Source organism: Protopterus annectens, chromosome 2.part0 (assembly GCF_019279795.1).
Source record: "Protopterus annectens isolate FY-2018-M chromosome 2.part0, PAN1.0, whole genome shotgun sequence".
NCBI lineage: Eukaryota > Metazoa > Chordata > Ceratodontiformes > Protopteridae > Protopterus > Protopterus annectens.
Genome location: NC_056728.1, coordinates 1,270,252,791 through 1,270,272,062, shown reverse-complemented (window position 1 = coordinate 1,270,272,062; position 19,272 = coordinate 1,270,252,791). Strand labels below are relative to the sequence as shown.

Below are 19,272 nucleotides of genomic sequence, written 5' to 3'. Positions count from 1 at the left end.
ATCGTCACCTCCACCACTACTCCCAGAGGGTACCACTGCACCAGCTTCCAGGGCAGGACTACCTGAGGATGCAGGTTATTCAGGGGCAGCAGAGGCAGTGCTGCCAGGTTGGCTCCCAGACATGCTGGAGCTGGTAGAGTGGGGGCAGGCTGATCCACTGGGGCTGGCATACCTTGCTGTACTGTGGAGCATAAAGTGATGTGTTACACATGGATGACATGGAGACAATTTGATGACACATAATAGAAAAATAAAAAGAGGGCTAAGGGTTGGGATGAGAGAAAAAAAGAGATAAAATTAGTACCATCATATGTGACGTACAATGCATTAATACAATTATACAACTATTTTATCTGAAATATTTAAGTATACGTCGTAACAGATTCAGCAGTCTGTAGTATAGTGTGTAAGTAATCCTTGACATGTGCATATATTGCACATATGCATGTTCCAATTGCACAGATTACAGTTTACAGCAGGGCATTTGTGCCACTGCTGTAAACTGAAAGGGTTGAATTTTAGAAATAATCTAGAAGCTGGAACTTGGTCTTCTGTCCTTACTTTTACAAAGCACTACAAGCTTGATTTCTTCTCTAGGTCCAGATCAAGCTTTGGTATGATCATTCAGATGGAGATCATGGACTCTTCTCTTCCCAATTACCAAATGTAGTTAGCTATGGTTATCGTCCTATATAGCTAAGGCTACTAATGCAGTCATCAATATGGTGAACATAGTACAGTTGGGCAAGTTGAAGTAACCATAACAGTAGATGTTAAAATGATCACTGATGCAGTAGCTGCTCCATTTGTCCATCCCCATTCTTTTTTGGTGTTTTTTTTATGCCAGGATGTGGACATTTATTTATTATTGTTCCTAGCATTGTCCTTTCAGGAATCAGCCTCTATGTCTCTGCTGGCAAGAAAGTGATGAATGGTTTCACACCCAGTCTTTTCTTTCAGTCAGCTCAGCTCAGCTCGAGCTGCTCGATAATATGGGTGCATGGAAGGTGCCTTGAAGCTTTGGAAGCTGGTCGTCTATTATATCCTTGGCAGGATATAACCCCCATGTAGCAAAGGCTACTGCACCAGTGATCATTTGAACATCTATGGTAAGTTCCACTTACACAATTGTACTTTTTGCTGTAGCCCACTTGTCTAGAGAATAAGCATTATCTTTGTGTCTTTGCTTTATATAACATACTTCCCTTTGGTTGTAGTTTATTTATTGATAGTATTCATAAGAAATCTTGGTATACTACCATAGCCTTACATTTTAATCTCCTCCTCTAAATAGCCTCAATAACATTTTGTCTAAAATACCCCCATGGATTTGCACAGTAAAATTTATTCAGAATACTGACAGACCATTTATTTCTTGTTTTTCCTGCATTTTCTACACTCCATTTCCATGTGCAATTGTTTCTTGCTAACATTTTATGTTCTCATTTTTCACCTTTTTTTTGCTTTCCCACAGTTTCCCAAAATGCATTATATATAACACTGAACATTTGTGCAGTTACCTAACTAACATAGCTACTACTTGCGCAGTACCATCTGGTTTGGTTCATATGTTCTAAGTTGCAAAGAGATCTGGTGTGTAATAGGGAGCAGGTTGCTGCTTGTAACATTCTGTAAATTCCTACAGTTAACCAGTTTAGGAGCAGGCAACCTAACTGAGAGGTCACTAGTAGTGGTCATGCCAGAAGGCTAGTTTCCTTTCTGCTCAGAGTTGATTGTGCCTAGCTAGAATATCCAGTCAAGTGAATGACCTTGACAGTAGTAGTGGAAATCACTTGAATAGGCCCAAATCACTTCACAGTTTTTTGATGGATCTCACCTTGGGCGGAAGGTTTAGTGACCTGCATCACCAGAAGGTGCACAGCAGCTTCCTCACATTTCCATACATCCACTGTGAAAGTCCCCACTCATCAGAGGCTTGGAGAGCCTAATTCCATCCCCTGTACTGTGTTGTTTGCATCCTAGCCACTTGTCTGAATGAACTGTTGCATTCCTCAGCTAGCTCCACATCATCCACTCCACCAGAATGGTCATGACCCTCAACTCCTTTCAATTACATTAGTTTCTTGAGGCTTGTAGTTGAGCCATGGTTGCCTGGACTGTATTCAGGGCTTTAGCCCTCTATACCATCAGAGCTGCCACTATCCATGTTGAAATAATTGGATCTTGTTTAAGAATCTTGTGGGATTTAGGCAAAGATCAAGTCAGAATGAGTCTTGTAGTATCAGTCATTCTAGAGAGACACACACTTACACACACACACACACACACACACACACACACACACACACACACACACACACACACACACACACACACACATTATGATATTGTTGGTAGTACGCTCAATCAATGATAGTATAATTCCCTCCTAAATTGTAAGATAAGGAAACTATAATGTTCAAGAAAGCACATTCTGAAGTTATAGCTTTGTAAAACATTAATTGCATCACTAATTCCCATTCGTGTTTGATACTGTTGGCAACAGTACTAATGCAGATATCAGTTTTAGCTCAGAGTGTCATTGGATGATAGCTATTGGCTGTAAATGACTTCTTATCTTCAGCTGCATTTCCTTCCCTATAAAATGGTACCTGCATTGCCGCATACCAATAGTGTGTGGCTTAAATGTTTCTTTGTGACATATCTTAGCTGTTCAGCCTTCCTAATTTCTTGATGTGCTCCACATGGGGTTTGCATTAACTGTCTTCACACTGGCTGTTTCACTTTATTCATTACATTTCAAACTCCTGACCCAGAAAAGTTCACTTAGCGAGATGTTAGCATCCCTTGCTTCTTTCCCTCCCACTTGAACCATAAAACAGATTATTGCTGGGACATAGCTACTTCATAGAGGACATAGTTTTCCTGGTGCATTAGCTAAACAGATTTGTTGTGCACAGTCAAGAGTAGATTAGGCAGTAATGACTATAAACGTGATAGTGTTGGCTGACAGAGAAAGAAGATGAGGAAGGTCCTGCAACTAACAAATTCTTAAGTCTTTAAAACGCAGTTTAATTTATGCTATGTTTGCAGCAGAAAAAGGAGGAGACTTATTGCAGTGCATTTAGAAGATGGCAGAGAAAATATCCAGATACAGTCAAAGATAATCAGGTTGCTGACACACTTTCTGCAGAGTTTGAAAATAGGCAAAAATTCTGAATATTTTCATTCTAAGTAAATGGAAAGGACAATTTGAAGGAGAGAGAAGTTCGAACATTTTATCTTCTGTGGATACTGAGTACGTTGTGGAAGGGGGGAGGCATAGCTGATGAACCAAATTATTTATAGTTACTTAGCGTAGTAGGGATGCTAGTACTATGTAAAAGATGAAGATGATAAAACTCATTTCCTAATGTTTTTGTCCATAGTGGTTCTTTAATGGAATTGATATAGGCTGCAAACCAAAACCATTTTCCTCATTTGAGTGTTTTTTCTAATTAGAAAAATGATCCTCACCTTACCTCATAGCAAACACCTTAGCTTTTTGTCTTGGTGTTGGAATTGTTTATTCTTACGACTTCTCACTAAATACCATTTTAAGTTTGCATGACATTTTGCATTACTTTCTTTACAAATTTTTCTCATTGGCTATTAATTTTATTGCTGATTACATTTCAGACTTTTGTATAAGGAAAAGCCTGCACAGTAAGGTGTTTGTAGACCTTAGGGTTGCCACCTTTTCAAATGGCCAAAGTGGGACATTTTTTACAAACAACATCAAATTTACAGGCTGACACATACACGGTCGTCAGTAAGGAGGGAACTTAACTTTTTTTTGCCTATATAAATAATAGCTTATTCTTGTTTTATTTTGGTTGCTTATTCTGTATTTTTATAATTTTTTAGGTATTTTAACTTTAGAATTACTTTACTAAAAAAAAATACATAAAATATAGGACACAATTATAATTGCACAATCTCCATTTTTTTTTTTTTTTTTAGCTTTTGGACAGGACACAGGGACTGTCCTCTGGGGACTGTCCCTAAAAAGTAGACCTGCCATTTCTATCTTTCACTAAAGCCGTAAAACAAATATTGTTCAAAAAAACTTTCCTGTTGGTAGAAATTTATTCTAGAACACTGTGTGGACAGCTGTTACTTTGTGGTGTAGGTAACATTTGAGAGTATTTCAGTCTGCATTGCTAGGAAAATACATCTGACTGACAAATGGGGAGGAGCTATTGTACCAAACAGAGAGGCGGTGGTTTATAGACCACCACTGAGTTAAGGAACGTGTTCAAATCCAGCTGACCAAATATACATACTGCAGTCTTTTTGCTTTTAAACTTTTCTTCTGTCAGATTTTCTGTTTGATGTAGTAAGTAACTGGATGCAGGGCATGTAATCCCCGTCAGGGGATGTAAATAAATAAAGAATAAATTAAGTGCGTCATCAAAGCATTCTTTTATCTTTGAGGAATGATCTTTAACTGTGTGGTTATCACAAAGAGGACCAGTATCCCACTGAGCATATTTTCAGCCTTTATAAAGCAATTAATTTAGGCCTTGTTTATAGCAAAAGAAATGGCTTATTGAAGTGAAACTTCTTATGGGACGGTGTGAGAACTCTGGGTGTAACAGAAAAGTGAAACGTAAGTACGTAAGTCAAACCCTGCCCTTTAGGGCGGGGTTTGACTTTGTACGTCCACTTCAGCTTTTCAAACACACACACACACACACACACACACATACACACACACACACACACACACACACACACACACACACACACACACACACACACACACACACAGAGTGAAGAGTGAGAGCGAGCCCTCAATCCCTGCCCCCACACATTAATTGAATACCAGGAAGAGTCGGGTGGGTAACTGTAAGAGTTTCTTCTTCAGGGATTCAGAGAATTAATTCCCTGTCAGTGGAGTAAGAAACTTTTCTGCATTACTATCCTTCATCTCCAGCTTACTGCCCAACATGCAGCAATTAAGGTGAAGGTGCTCCAAGTTGTAGACCAACGAAATACCACAGCTGGTTTGAAAAAAAAATGAACTGGTGTTGTAAATATGCAATAAAGGGTTATTTGGTACTGTGTTGTATCCAAAGAAATTGTGACTGGAAAGACTGAGAAGTATTTGCTGTTGTACCTCCTTTGCCAGTGTATGACTTGCTGTGAATGGGGGGCAGTGGTTGGTGTAAATTCAGCCAGTACATAACTGTATTTTTGCAAACTGAAAACTCAAAGAAGAATGGAGTAATATGTGAATATGATCCATAAGGTGGCTGTGCACCTTTTCACACTGGAGTATGCCCAGTAATGCCCAATGCTGGTTTTATAGCATATACTGTGTGGTCGACTTCAATGTAGCGATCATTATTATTTTTGGGACAGCGTAGGTTGATAGCCTCCTGTTTTGCATCATAACTGCAGCTAATGGTGCTTAACTTTAATATGCTGTTACCTTGAAAGACAGGTCGGAGAAACATCCTAATGTTTTTCTCGGTATATTTTTGTAAGTAGAGTGACATATTTTGATGCAAATTAATATTCTTAATGCCTGTACCCAGTATAGAGTGCAGTCTCTTGCTATCAGAACCAGAGACAAATCCAGAAATAAAAGAACCTTCACAGCAATACACAGTTTTGCTTTGAGCTACTGCACGATGGTACCTCGTATACTGAGCCAACAGATATTGCCAATATACTGGCCGTCAGATTCAGTGCCACCTTTACCCCCCCCCCCAAAGGACCAATCACAGTACCAGTAGATTGCCAGGCACCCAGTATTACTGTTGCACAGGTTAAAACAGCACTGTCCAAGGCCAAGAATACAGCTTCTATGGGACCTGACAATATCCCTGTCTGTGTTCTACATGAACTACAGAGTGAACTGGCACCCCACTTGTGTGCCCTGTTCAATCACAGCCTCACCTCAGGCTTTGTCCCTACAGAATGGCACACTGCTATAGTCATCCCTCTCCTCAAAGGAGGAGTGAATACAGACCCTGAGAACTATTGTCCCATTAGCTTGACAAGTCTGATATGCAAAGCTATGAGATGCATCACCGTGGACCTAATAAACAAGGATATAGGGAATCTCCAAACTCTGGATCCCACACAGTTTGGTTTTGTGAAGGGTAGATCATGCCTACTCAACTTGGTCGACTTCTTTGAGTCAGTCACCAGAGCTGTGGATGAATGCAAGGTGGTTCATACAGCCTACCTTGATCTGGCCAAGGCCTTTGATTCCATTCCCCACTAAGGAATCATAGAAAAAGTCACTAAGCTAGGCATCAACCTCTATATCACTAGGTGGGTTGCAAACTGGCTCACAGATGGCTACTTTCACACTATGGGTTCTAACTCCAAGTCAGACTGCTGACCAGTCACGAGTGGAGTCCCACAGAGATCGGTCCTGGGTTCTCTCCTGTTTGGCATCTATTCTCAGAAGTCCAGGCCAACACAAAGGGACTCTGGCTGACAAAGTTAGCAGATGATTGCAAGTTGGAAGCCATTATTAATTCCCCAAGTGATGTTGACATCCTACAGAAAGGCCTCGCGAGTGGAGTCCCACAGGGATTGGTCCTGGGTCCTCTCCTGTTTGGCATCTATTCTCAGAAGTCCAGGCCAACACGAATGGACTCTTGCTGACAAAAGTTCATAGACGATTACAAGTTGGGAGCCATTATTAACTCCCCAAGTGATGTTGACATCCAACAGAAAGGCCTCACTGAGACCAACAACTGGTGTCAGAACCATGACTTTGAGCTCAGTGCCAAAAAATGTGTCATCATCCCCTTTGGGAAAAACCCATTTCCCATGAACTACCACATCGATGGTAGTCCACAGAACACAGAAGGCGTTATAAGAGATCTGGAAACACAGGTTGACAGCAACCTCTCTTTTGACCACCACACTGCCACTGTGGCCAGAAAGTCCTTCTATATGCCAGATCTCATTAGTAAGGGTTTTGCATCCAGGAAGAAAGAGGTCATTGTCTCCCTCTACTCTTCCCTCATTAGGCCAGTCATTGAGTACAATGCCCCATTTGGCATGTACCTCACTAGACACCTGCAACAACTGGAGAGGCCGCAAAAGTACCTCACAAAGAGGCTCCTATGCCTTAAACACTTGTCCTATATGGACAGACTCAAAAAAACTCCAACTATTCTCTGTCTCATATCACCTACTTAGAGGCGATCTTTGCTTGACTTACAAAGCCATGTCTGACCCAGCTCTGTAAGAAATGCTACATCTAAAGAAATCCCAATCCCTCCACACCACCCGCTCCAGAGACCTCAACCTTATTACCACAATCAACAGAACGTGCTGGAAGGACAGGTTCATAACCCAGGGACTGCCCATGCTGTGGAATAGACTTCCCATGTCAAACAGAGCACCTCAGTGGCCCCCTTCAAGAGAAATCTTGAGTGGATGGGAAATAGAAAATTCATCCCAGGGATCACTCCAGTGGCTCTACTCAACAGAGGCACTAGAAACTAAGGTCGGGTGGCATGATGCCAGAGTAATCCTATGGGCTAGGATTGTAAAGGCTCCAGGACCATTAGCCTAGTACACACCTATAAACCTGTGAACCTGTGGCCGCACCTCGCTGTAGAAGTGAAACTTCTGTAAGGAAGTGGGAAGGAGCTTATACTGTACTGTACCATTTGCTTTCCTTTGCACTTCCTTACAGAAGTTTCACTTCTACCGCACGTGATGACCACATACATATTTTTTTATATTGTGTGTGTAAGAGATGACAAAGAATACAGTTTGGAGATAGACACTAAAAAAGAATCTTCTGACCCTATGAACCAGTAATTCATAGTACTTTCATCCTAAGTATATTGAATGAAAATTCTGAAGGTGAGGGACATTCAAAATTGTATCTGCTGATGACAAGCAATGCATTGTGGAATGGGGAAGCTTATGTCAAACAAAATCACATGTGTATAGCCATCTCAAAAGGACATTTTGGAGATGAACAAAGGGATACTTCAAAAGAGTAATTTCACTGCAGTTGAATCCTGAAAGGAAGATGCACTCTACATGATTATATGCAGTGGTCTATGTGAATACATGTTTACTTTTTTTTTTTGTGCTTGTGTTATGCTTGGGTTAGGCTGATCGTCCTGTGGTAGTATGACACTGCCATGAATCTTCTTTTCTTGTAGCTTCATTATTTTTATCCTTTACCTGGTTATACCTTTCCAGCCCCCTCCTCACGAACATGGAAGAGGAGTTTGTCATGGACTAAATATGACAACATATGAAGGGAATTGGCTTATCTATTGTTGGCTCTGTTCCTCCTGTACATCCTGACAGACTGAAGAATGAGGCACATTCAGGAAACGGAGAGAACTAATAAAATAAGTGATGATGCAAAGTAGTACAGGCTAGTTAGATTGTGGGCATCTGAAAAGATTTGTTTGAAATTATGATATAAATATTTCAGTACTTATTTTTTTTATATGTGTTTTTTGCCTGCTGACCATCAGCCACATCTACTGGTCTTAAGGCCATTTATTCTGCTGCCTTGCAGGAAGTCACCAGAGAGGAGACAAGGGCCGGACTGAGAGATTGTTTATCTAGGCGGCCATGGAAGTTATGCCCTTGCTCACATGTAACAATGCAGGCAATGAGGATAATTTTTTTAACTCCTAATTCCACTCTTATGGCTGAGCTGAGCACCCATGTTACCACAGAGACCTATTATGCCCTCCTAATGTGTATGAGTGCCCCAGCCAGTAGCCTGATGAAGCTTACCAACACCAACTTGGTAAGCCAGGGCCATGCACCCAGTTTAAAGTTTCATAATTGTAAATCTCCACTTGCATGTGTCAAAGCAGCCAACTGGACCATCATTCATTCTCCCAGCTGGTACTAGCTGCTTACTCTTACCCTCCCCCACTTAGATTTTCTAGTGCCCAAGCTGCTAATTGAACTTGGATCGTAGACAGGGCTTTATCCATCTATGCCACAAAGCTGTGGGTAATTTGGTGTTTGTTTTGAACAGACTTAAGAGTGTTAGATTGTCAGTGTTGATTTGCATCTCATTATGGCACAGAATCCACATTGGTTTCAGTTGTTGATAAGTTATATAGCATATGTGATATAGCTGAGGATTGTCCCGTCATTTTAATGACATTTGTAGAACATTTGACTTTTAATTGCGATCACCTAGAGTAAAACTTGCAGTGGAATCTAAGCAAGCTAATTAAAACATCTTTAAATAGGAAGAGCACTGTTACATAAGCAATCAGTCATCCAATCATTGTGTTCTAATTACTTCCTAATTGAAATTTTCAATTTCAAAGTACTGAATTTAAGTATGCATTCTGCCTCCTTTGACAGTAACTGTATTTTTTAATCTATGCCCTGCTTGTGTTCTAGAATGGTTATCTTTAAGTTGGCTGTCATGTGAAGAATGATCAGCATCAACATAAAAAACTAAACATTTTTTTAATTACAAAAATCTCTAAGGTGCTCCAGCTCCTGCAATGTAACCCTGCATTTTCTTTTGGTGTCACCTAGCCTGCAGGAACAGCAGAGAACACCCAGTCTCTGTATCGCAATTAAACCTACCTTTGTTATATCTAACCTTATTAATAATTTCCAGCTTATCTGCATATTTACAAACACTGCAGTTGCTACATTTAAAAGTGCCAAAGGGCTAAGGAATCACCTGATGCAAATTTCTATTACTTATTAAAATTGCTGTGTACCATAAATTATATATATTGTGTCCCCTCATGTAGGAAATAAGTGGTCTGTTAGCAAAAAATTAATTAAAATAATCATCATATGGTAGAATCACCAATGTTTTTGTGCACAGTAGACTAAATTCAGTTACAAAAAATAAATTATTTCTGTCATGTTGTTTATCAAATGTAGAGTAATAATTATTGCTGTATTAATTAGTCTTATTTAGAATGCTTAATATTTGTTTTCTGGGCATAATACTTCTCCAGTAGGATTTTTCTATTATAGTTGTATTGTATCCTCTAGATAAAAAAAATCCTGAGTAAATATCAACCGCTTCACTCAAAATAAATCAGATCATTTACTGCAGGTCCACCTAGCTCTTGGGTGTTTCCCATATGGATGACAACTGGCAGCATGCATTTTGTATAACCTTGATGAAGTCGTATGTTAAATATAGATATATAATTTCAAGAGCTGCAGTGTGATTAAAGTTCAAATCATGCATATTATGTGACAAATCAGATAATTTATCTACCTTATGGGTATGATCTGTGTATATGAATAAAAAATCACGTTTAAAACAAAAAACAGCACCCAGTATTCAAAAAAAGTTTTGTAATGCAAACAGTTACCCTTCCATTTACCTATAAATAAACATAAGGATGAGCAAAAGACAATGGCTTCTTGGTAAAAAAAATCTTAATGCTTCTTTACCAAACTGATGTACATATTTATAATAAAAAAGTAATATGGTCCAGTGTCAAACAATATTCTACTTAGTATTCTGTAATTTCCTTAATAAATGCATAGAATATTTTTTCCTCCCCAAACTGACCATCAGTTGCTCCCATTTCCTCTCCTCATCCACTGAGTCTGTTGTGCCTATTTTAGCCTCTCACAGCTAATCCCCAATCCTTGTCCAAGACTGGTGAGGAGATTGCGGACCCTGGGGCAGCAATGTCACACTGCTGCTGGGAAATGTTTTTTTCTGATTTTTTGGCAACCATTGTATACTCCCAGTAATGCCCTGAGCGTAGGACATGGAGTGGGCATCAGTACTGGGCTGCTCCTCATTTATACAAGGGGTTGACAGTGGCAGGATGATCTGCCCACTCTCATGCAGCACTTTTCTATGTTTCCACCAGGAAAATAAACCAGTGACAGTGTTCCCTGAGCACATGGACTGCTCTCCTCCCTCCAGGTCCCCTGCCAGCTTTTCAGGTCCCCAAAACACTAACTGAACCTGAGGCATCTGGGCCATAGTCAGGGCTTCTTTTCTCTCTGCCAGAGCACTGGTTACAATAAATCCGTAGAATATTTAATAAAAAAAGATTTTCTGTACAATCAAATTCTTAGACTTCTTGTCTAACAAATAACCAAGTAACCCATGTTAGCAACTTTGTTAGCCCATGTAATTTAAAAACAGCTGTATTATAATTGACTGTAGTGCTCACAGTATAGGCATTGCTATAAGATAATTAAGATAAACATACTTCTGTGTGTTACTGTACAGTCATAATAACTATTATATTACCTTTATTATATGGCTTTATAACTAAATTCCTATTTAGATTTAGTTCTATAATTGCTTGCCGTTCTGTATAGGTTCATATGTGCATACTAGGCTAATGATCACCAGGGCATTTATAAGCCTAGCTGTGCAATCCAACCCATTTGTGTCCCTGTGTATCATGGGTGCTTATTAGGAGGGGGTTTGCTAGTTAGGAAGTTTCTAGAGGTTATGTGTGTGTGAGTTATTTTGGGCATTAATGTCTGCCTGTGTCTATCAGAGACACATTCAGACAGACCTGTGATGAATTTCCAATTTCCCATCCCTAGGTTAAGGCTATGCTTAAATAGGGTTGGAGATGGACTCTGCTTCGCATAGATAAGAAGCCTGTTGCAGAGCATGGGATCCTCTGAGACACATATCTGTCACATCAACATGTCTTATTTATGTCACAAGTAAAATTTAAATCTCTGGATCTAGTGGTTCTTGTGCTGTTCATTTTGTGGATGTTCAAAAGGTCCATCAGAGCTGGATCAAAGGATGCGTTGTATGTCAGGCATAAATTGTCTCTCAGTAACCTGTAGTAGACAGAGTATAGAGATAGAGCTTTAAAGAGATCCATATAGGACAATGTGTTTATACCCTGGATTCTGCTGGCAAGGAGCCTTTGTGTACATTCCAGTTGTTGCATATGTCTGGTCAGGTACATACTGAAGGGGGGTATTATACTCGATAATGGGGCTGATAAGGGATGAATAATGGCACTATGATTTCTTTGGAACTGGATGCCATGTCCTTACTTATATGTTGGGCAACATAAAATGATGTTCTTACTACCTTGGCCACCTGTTGGTCAAAGGGCAGATTGCATATGTTCCAAGATCTTTGACTACTGGGGCGACTCTTTGGGGCGTCTTATCAAAGGAGTAATTAACCTGTGCAATAGTTGTTCCTAAAGGCACTTTAATGCACTTCCTGGTATTGTGTTTTAATATGTGACTTTGGCAACTGTTATTTGTCTGTGTTAGCCCTTCTTGTCAGATGCCTGTGTCATGGGGGGAGTCTATGATAGTGTCCAATTTGTAGTCATCTGTGAACTTTGTTAGCCCTTGACATTAGTCTGAAGTAGATGCCAAAAAGGAGTGGTCTCAGCATTGAGCCCTAAGGTACACTGCTGGTGACTGCTCTCTTAGTGGAAGTGGTGTCACTAATCCTGACTTCTTGAGTCCTATCTGTGAGCCAGCGGACAATCCAGCAACGTGAGTAAGGGCTTATGCTCAGCTTGGTGAGTTTGTCAACTCTATCCGAGTAGGGTATTTTATCAAATGCATTAGTCAGGTCCAGGTAGGTGATATGCAAAGTTTTCCCCTCATCCATTGTGTAGGTTACCTTTTCAAAGAAGTCCACCAGGTTTAGTAGGTGGGATTCTTCCTTGACAAATCCACACTGGGTTAGATGTGTCTTAAGGTTGCCTATATATTTGTTCATCATTTCCTTGATAATTTGTTCCATGGCTTTGCATATTAGACTAGTCAGACTAAATAGTTCTGTAGTTTCCTGGGTTAGTTGATGGTCCACCCTTGTGAAGTGAGATAACTGTTGCACCTTCTTGTGGTACAAAGCCTGTTTTGAGCCTGTAGTTGAAAATTTACTCAAGTGGTCCTGATAGATCATGTCTGAAGCTACTTAGGAGGCATCACAGGATATGAGGCTGTGTTTTTGGTCTTAGCGAGTGCTGTCAGGGCCTGCTGACTGTTAATAGTTTGGGGGGGGGAGTGTGGGGGTGAAGTTTGTGCTCAGTGAAGGTAGCACCAATGACCACCAGTTTCTCACACCAATATGTGCTGCCTTTGAGGTTTCAGGTATAGCTATAGAAAGTCTTGTGGGTGTCTTTTAGCATGTGAGGATATCTTGACCTTGTAATTGGCCTTGTTGGCATAATTAGTCCTCTTACTTTACAGTCTGGTTTAATTAGAGAGCTCCTATCATGAGAGTTGCTCTTCCTTATTTTAATCATGACTTTTTTCCTTCTGTTGTGTAGTCTGTTAAGGTTAAGATTCCACTCGTGTGGTTTGCTTTTGGAGTTTGTTTTTGGCTTACTTCTAATAGGTGCAGCAGCCTATAAACAGTCATTTACATGGCTGTACATAATCTCTGTGAACAGTTCCACACAGGTTGCTGTGAACTCAGGGTTGGAAGGGGCACTGAATTTTGACAAACTATCACTAGGATGTAGTTTACTTTGGAATAGTTCCTAACTGCTAAAAGGTTTGCTGGGGTTACAGGACTCATTTTTATTTTGAAGGAGACAGATTTGTGTTCCAACCTTACCAGTGAGGAGATGACATGAGTATGGGTGGGGGGTGCAACACTCTCCCATATTGGTGAGTACCAGATTCAGTATGTTTGAACCTCTGGTGGGTGTTTGCAGTATTTGGTATGTGGTCAAGGGTATTTGTGTTAATAAAGTCCAGGAGTCATTGTGCCTGTGAGAATAAGGCAGTGTATGTTTCCCAGTCTGTTGAGAGTTAGTTAAAGTCTTCCATGCATAGGGCAGTTGGTCTAATGGTGAGTGTCTCCAGTAGGTCTAGGAACTAGCTATGGAATTCTAGGAATGTGGAGGGTGACTTATAGCTTGCTAGGATATGGTATAGGGGGTTCAGGCACCTAGGCAACGAGACATTTCCCTGTGGTACATTTGACTGGGGACACATGGCTGAAGTGACATTCAGCTGCAGAGAAATATGGCTGTTTGCAAGTTCCCTGTGGGCAAAGAGACGCACACACTGCCATGCTCACATCTTTAATAACCAAATGCATGGAGACAGAAGAAGTAATGAGTGTTGTGCTCAGTGTACAGTACATGCTTATCTAACTACAACATGTAGAATTGTGCTACATCATGGAGGAAATCCTACAGGCTACTGTAATCACATTTATGCTCCAGTATGTGTTTTAGGTAATGTTCCATAGACACTGTGAAGGGGGTAGTGGTCCACACACACACCCACACACACACACACACCAATTATAAAGGCACGGCCCATTGTGCACTGCATTTTTACTGCCACTGACATGCCCTCTGGCCAGCCTGCTGCTGATGCCTGCCATATACTGTTGTCTCCTATTCCCTTGGGGACCATGGACATTGTTTTCCCCCTGTGCATTTGGTTATTGAAGTTGTGGGCATGACAACATAATCTTCTCTTTGCCCACATGGAATTTGCAAACAACCATATTTCTCTGCAGCTGAATGTCACTTCAGCCATGTGTCCCCAGTCAAATGTATCACAGGGAAATGTCTCACTGCCTAGGTGCCTGAATCCGTTATAGGACTTTGTCTGTGGTAATTTGCACATGTATAAATTCCAGGGTATTGTTCTGTTTAATGTAGAGTTATGCTTATTGTTAATATAGTGATTTATTCACCTTTACAAGTTAAATTATAACTAAACTGTATTATATTAAATTTATCGTAAAATTCAGAACATTTGAATGAAGCTTCATAGGAAAAATATTGATACATTTATTAGTAAACAGTGGCATAAAATGCTCTCTATATTATAAAATCATACAATTTCTATTTCTCGGAAATTAAAGAATTGTCACATACTTCTCATAGTGAATAATCTACTATATCTAAAAATTCTGTCACCCTGTCTCTACTTTCATTATTAAACTATTGCATTAAATGAAGTACTCCAACCACTTTAAAAACTTAAGTCTTCATAACCTCTAAAGAAGGCAAATTAGTTGGAACAAATTTTAATGCTGTCTGAAGACTAGTTTGTATCTGTGGTGGCAGGCTTCTGCCAGGTATCTACATAATAACAGTAGCATAAGAATCCAGAAAGTATAATACATGTGCATATTTATGTCAAGTTATAGCTATGGATATCAGAACTCCTAAAGCTCTACTCCTTTTAGAGATCAGATGTCACAAGGAACATTTTATACTTTTTTCATCCTTTTAAATTAGTGAATTTATTTATTTAAATTTTAAACATTCTTTTTAAGTATATAAATATTTCAGAACTTTAGCTCTGGAATGTAAGTATTGATTCAGTGTTACTGACTGCATACATTTCATGTAGCGCATTGAGCGCTGTGATTATGCCTTAAAATTAAGCAAAGAAATATGCTTGTTAAGTACCTTTCTGACCATGTACTAGAGCATTACACAGCAGTCAGTGAGTGCTGCAGAAGAGCGTTGAGACGTGGAAAGAGGTATGAAAAAAATTTTTTTTTTTTTTTTGAGGGCTGGGTGAAGTGCTTAACAGATTTTAAAGATTTTTGTGCTTCCTGCTGCTCTTCTGTGGTGGCCTACATCTGTGTGACAGTGGCAAGTGGGTTACAACTTCCAAAGCTATAATACACTTATCCTTCCTACACTTTCAGTTTTAGTACATAGGAGTGGTTAAAACTTCATGCACTACAAAGAATTATAATCTGGTCTCTCGATCATAACTCTGCCTGTTATGTGTTCTCACCATGGCTTTCAAGCTTCAACTCCAGTGAATTTCTGTATAGGCATATCTCAAACACATAAGTTGGTTATGACTGGAGCCATGATCACAGTCCTGTCTGTCTAGTATATGATGCCAGAAAGAAGCCGAAGCCTGTGCAGTTGCCTGAAATTGTGTTGCTTTGCTTTGCTTGTGTCCTAATTCTGTTTTGGGTCATTGCATTAGTAGTGACTTCTACCCTGACTGTTAAGCATTTGCATTGTTGTTGTTGTTTGTCTTTCAGCTTTTCCTGGTTAGGGGTCACCACAGCAGAACTCCGGTCCGCTAATGATTGGCAGTAGATTTTAATGAACGCCGAGGTGCCATCTCGACGTTCGTTGAGCATTTGCATTGTAATTTAGCTTTTTCTTCAGTTGGTAGCTTCCACTGAAGCATTTTCAACATCTAATTTTATGCATTTTCAGCTGTACAACATAAATATTAATCTGAAAGATACTAATGATAACCAAAGAGTAAAAATAAAAACATGTTTCTCATAATTTTAGATGCCCCCAAGCACTGCGAGGCCTGGTTCACGAGGTGGTCCTGTGGCTGCTGGAGGAGTCCTGTCTTCTCAGATAAAAGTTGCAGATCGTCCTGTAACACAGCAAGGACTTAGTGGAATGAAAACTGGCATGAAAGGTATTTATCCTGCTTATTATGACACTGAAAAAGACTATCCAAAAAGTTGGCCATTTTCTCATTACATTGAGATAACTTGCACTGTTTTTGTTTTATGTCATGTCTGAGTTTTATATTAGTTATCAGAACAGTAACATTCATGACTTTTGGGATTCTGTAGTATGGGTTACTATGGGTGTAAACTACTGTGTTATTTTTTTGTGCCTATAATTTCTACCTGTATAGAGGAATGTTTCTGTGCCATACTCTGAAGTGGGCTACCATTTAAAGTATGTTTACTGGTACATCTTACAGGGTTTCAGTTAATGCAGCATACTTTGCATTTTGAATTAGCTTATCATTCTGGGTGATTCATGCTATATCATTTCGGAATTCATACTCATTGTTTGCCTCTTAATGCTAGCTCAAAAAACCTTTAATATGAGTGTGTATTGCATGGCAGAATTAGATCTCTGGGGTCAATTGTTTAATAGCTTGGCTGACAGCCTGTCATAGGCAAGAAAAGTACCTTCTTTGTTTCTTCTTAGCAAAAAGTGCTATTCAGTCCAATCTAGAATTCTGAGAACAGTTTGTTGCAAAAACAGTCAGAAAGACTGAACTGCAAAACAGCAGAAATACAGCATGATATGAACACATATGATGATGCATATACCAAAGTAAATATTACCACATTACACACCTATGCATCAAAGTAAAATTCATGTCAAGTAACAGGTCCCTCTTCTCATGTTTGTGGCTTTGCCCTTCTGTACCCAAACTAATTCTGTCTGTCTCTTATGTTATCCCCTTACATTCTAAGAAAATTTCTGGCTTATTTACATGTTACCAGGAATGCTCATGACATTGCTTCAGCTACTTTTAGTCCGTTATTTCCATGCTGTGTATTCACTTGGCCAGGAATAATGCAGTGTAGTTGAAATGCTCTGGTAGTTGGTATAGCCATCCATAGGTTCATAGGTTGGTACTAGGCTATCGGCCCTAGGGCCTATACAAGCCTAGCCATAACAATTCCCTGGCTATTTCTTCCCACACTATTTACTTCCCTGGAACCCTGTCTAGCAGGGCGACTGACATGTTCCCCGGGGTGAATTTCCTTTCTCTCATCCAGTCGTCAAGGTTCCTTTTGAAGAGGGCCAAAGAGGCGTTCTGCTTGGCATGTATGGGCAGTCTATTCCAGAGTCTGGGGAGTCTCTGGGACAGGAATCTATCTCTCCAGCATGTTTTATTTATTGTGATGACAAGGTTTAGATCCCTGGAGCGTGTGGCTCTGAGGGATTGGTATATCTTTAAGTGTAGCATGTCCAACAGATCTGGGTTTGACATGGCCTTGTATGTTAAGCAGATATCGCCTCTGAGTAGACGATATGCAACAAGAGTATAGCTGGAGATTTTTTAAGGCGGTCAGCATAGGGCATCTGCTTTAGGCCTGTGATTCTTTTAATGAGGTATTTCTGCGGCCTTTCCAGTTGTTGCAGATGTCTCGAGAGGTACATACCAAATGGGGCATTGTATTCTATAATGAGTCTAATGAGGGATGAGTACAGTGGGACAATGACCTTCTTTTTTCTGGATGAAAAGCCCTTAGTGATGAGGTATGCCACATAGAAGGATTTCCTGACTGTTGTGGCGATGTGGTTATCGAAGGTGAGACCACTGTCCACCTGTGTCCCTAAGTCTCACTTTCAGTGTTTAGTATACTGCCACCTATGTGGTAATTCACGGGTACATGTTTTTTCCCATAGGGGATAACTATATATTTCTTGGCATTGAGCTTGAGCCCATGGCTCTGGCACCAAGCATCTGTTTCTGTAAGGCCCTTTTGTAGAGTATCCACATCATTTGGGGATTCAATAATGGCTCCCAGTTTGCAGTCATCTGTGAACTTTGTTAGCCAGAGTCCCTTAGTGTTGGTCTGTACTTCAGAGAAGTAGATGCCAAATAAGAGCGGTCCCAGGACTGAACCCTGAGGTACTCCACTTGTCACTTGGCTGGAGCTGGATTTGGAGTCTGCTAGTTTTACAGTGTAGGTTCTGTCAGTAAGCCAGTTGGCAACCCATCGAGAGACGTAGGGATTAATGCCCAGCTTAGTAAGTCTGTCTATGATTCCAGAGTGGGGGATGGTGTCAAAGGCCTTGGAGAGATCCAGATAGGCTGTGTGTACCACCTTACCCTCATCCACAGCTCTGGAGACTGATTTGAAGAAGTCAGTCAGGTTCAGGAGACAAGATCGGCCCTTCACGAACCCAAACTGCATGGAGTTCAGTGTTTGAAGGTTGCCAATGTCTTTGTTTATAAGTTCCATGATAATGCATTCCATGGTCTTGCAGATCAGGATTGTTAGACTGATGGGGTGGTAGTTCCCAGGATCCAAGGTGGACCCCCCCCCCCCCGTCATGTCTGTGATACTGCTTTTGTGATGTTGGATATGCATTTACTTAGTATAGTTCGCTTTGCAGTTGACCATTGAAGGGATTGACTGCTGCTGTCTCATTTTCTATTATGCTGTCTTTGTTTCTTACCATCCCGGCCAACCTTACGCATATACAAACTTGGTGGCTGTCTAGAGTGCTGTTCATCCAGAGTCATTTTTTTGCTCTTTATGTAAGTCTTTTTCCTAAATAAAGAAACACATCTATTTCTTGACTTAGAAAAAAAAAACAAAGGGCAGAAATACACCCCTAACTGAATAACATCCAGTGGGGAAGAAGCCCACTGAACAGCAAGGAACACAAATTTTCCGTGGCTTTCTAGTCTCTTTGCCATCACACAGCAAGGAATAGAAAGTCTGCAGTTTTTCATTTAGGGAATTGGATAGGCAATGTGGATGGTAGCATTGGTAGGGTGAGTTAGAGCATAAGGCATTTTTTTTCTGGCACTGGCAGGCAACCAGATATATATCGAATGGTGGATTTATCTGCAGGGCAGACAGAG

General features: G+C 40.3%; 1 protein-coding gene across 1 annotated transcript in view; it reads left to right on the top strand.

Annotated features, from left to right (window-relative positions):
• Positions 1-19,272, top strand: part of IFT74 (intraflagellar transport 74) — a 2,643,271-nt gene that overhangs the window by 55,175 nt on the left and 2,568,824 nt on the right. The window contains exon 3 of the mRNA XM_044061439.1: positions 16,206-16,341. Coding sequence (XP_043917374.1) covers positions 16,206-16,341 — 136 coding nt within the window. The remainder of the gene's footprint in view (positions 1-16,205; positions 16,342-19,272) is intronic.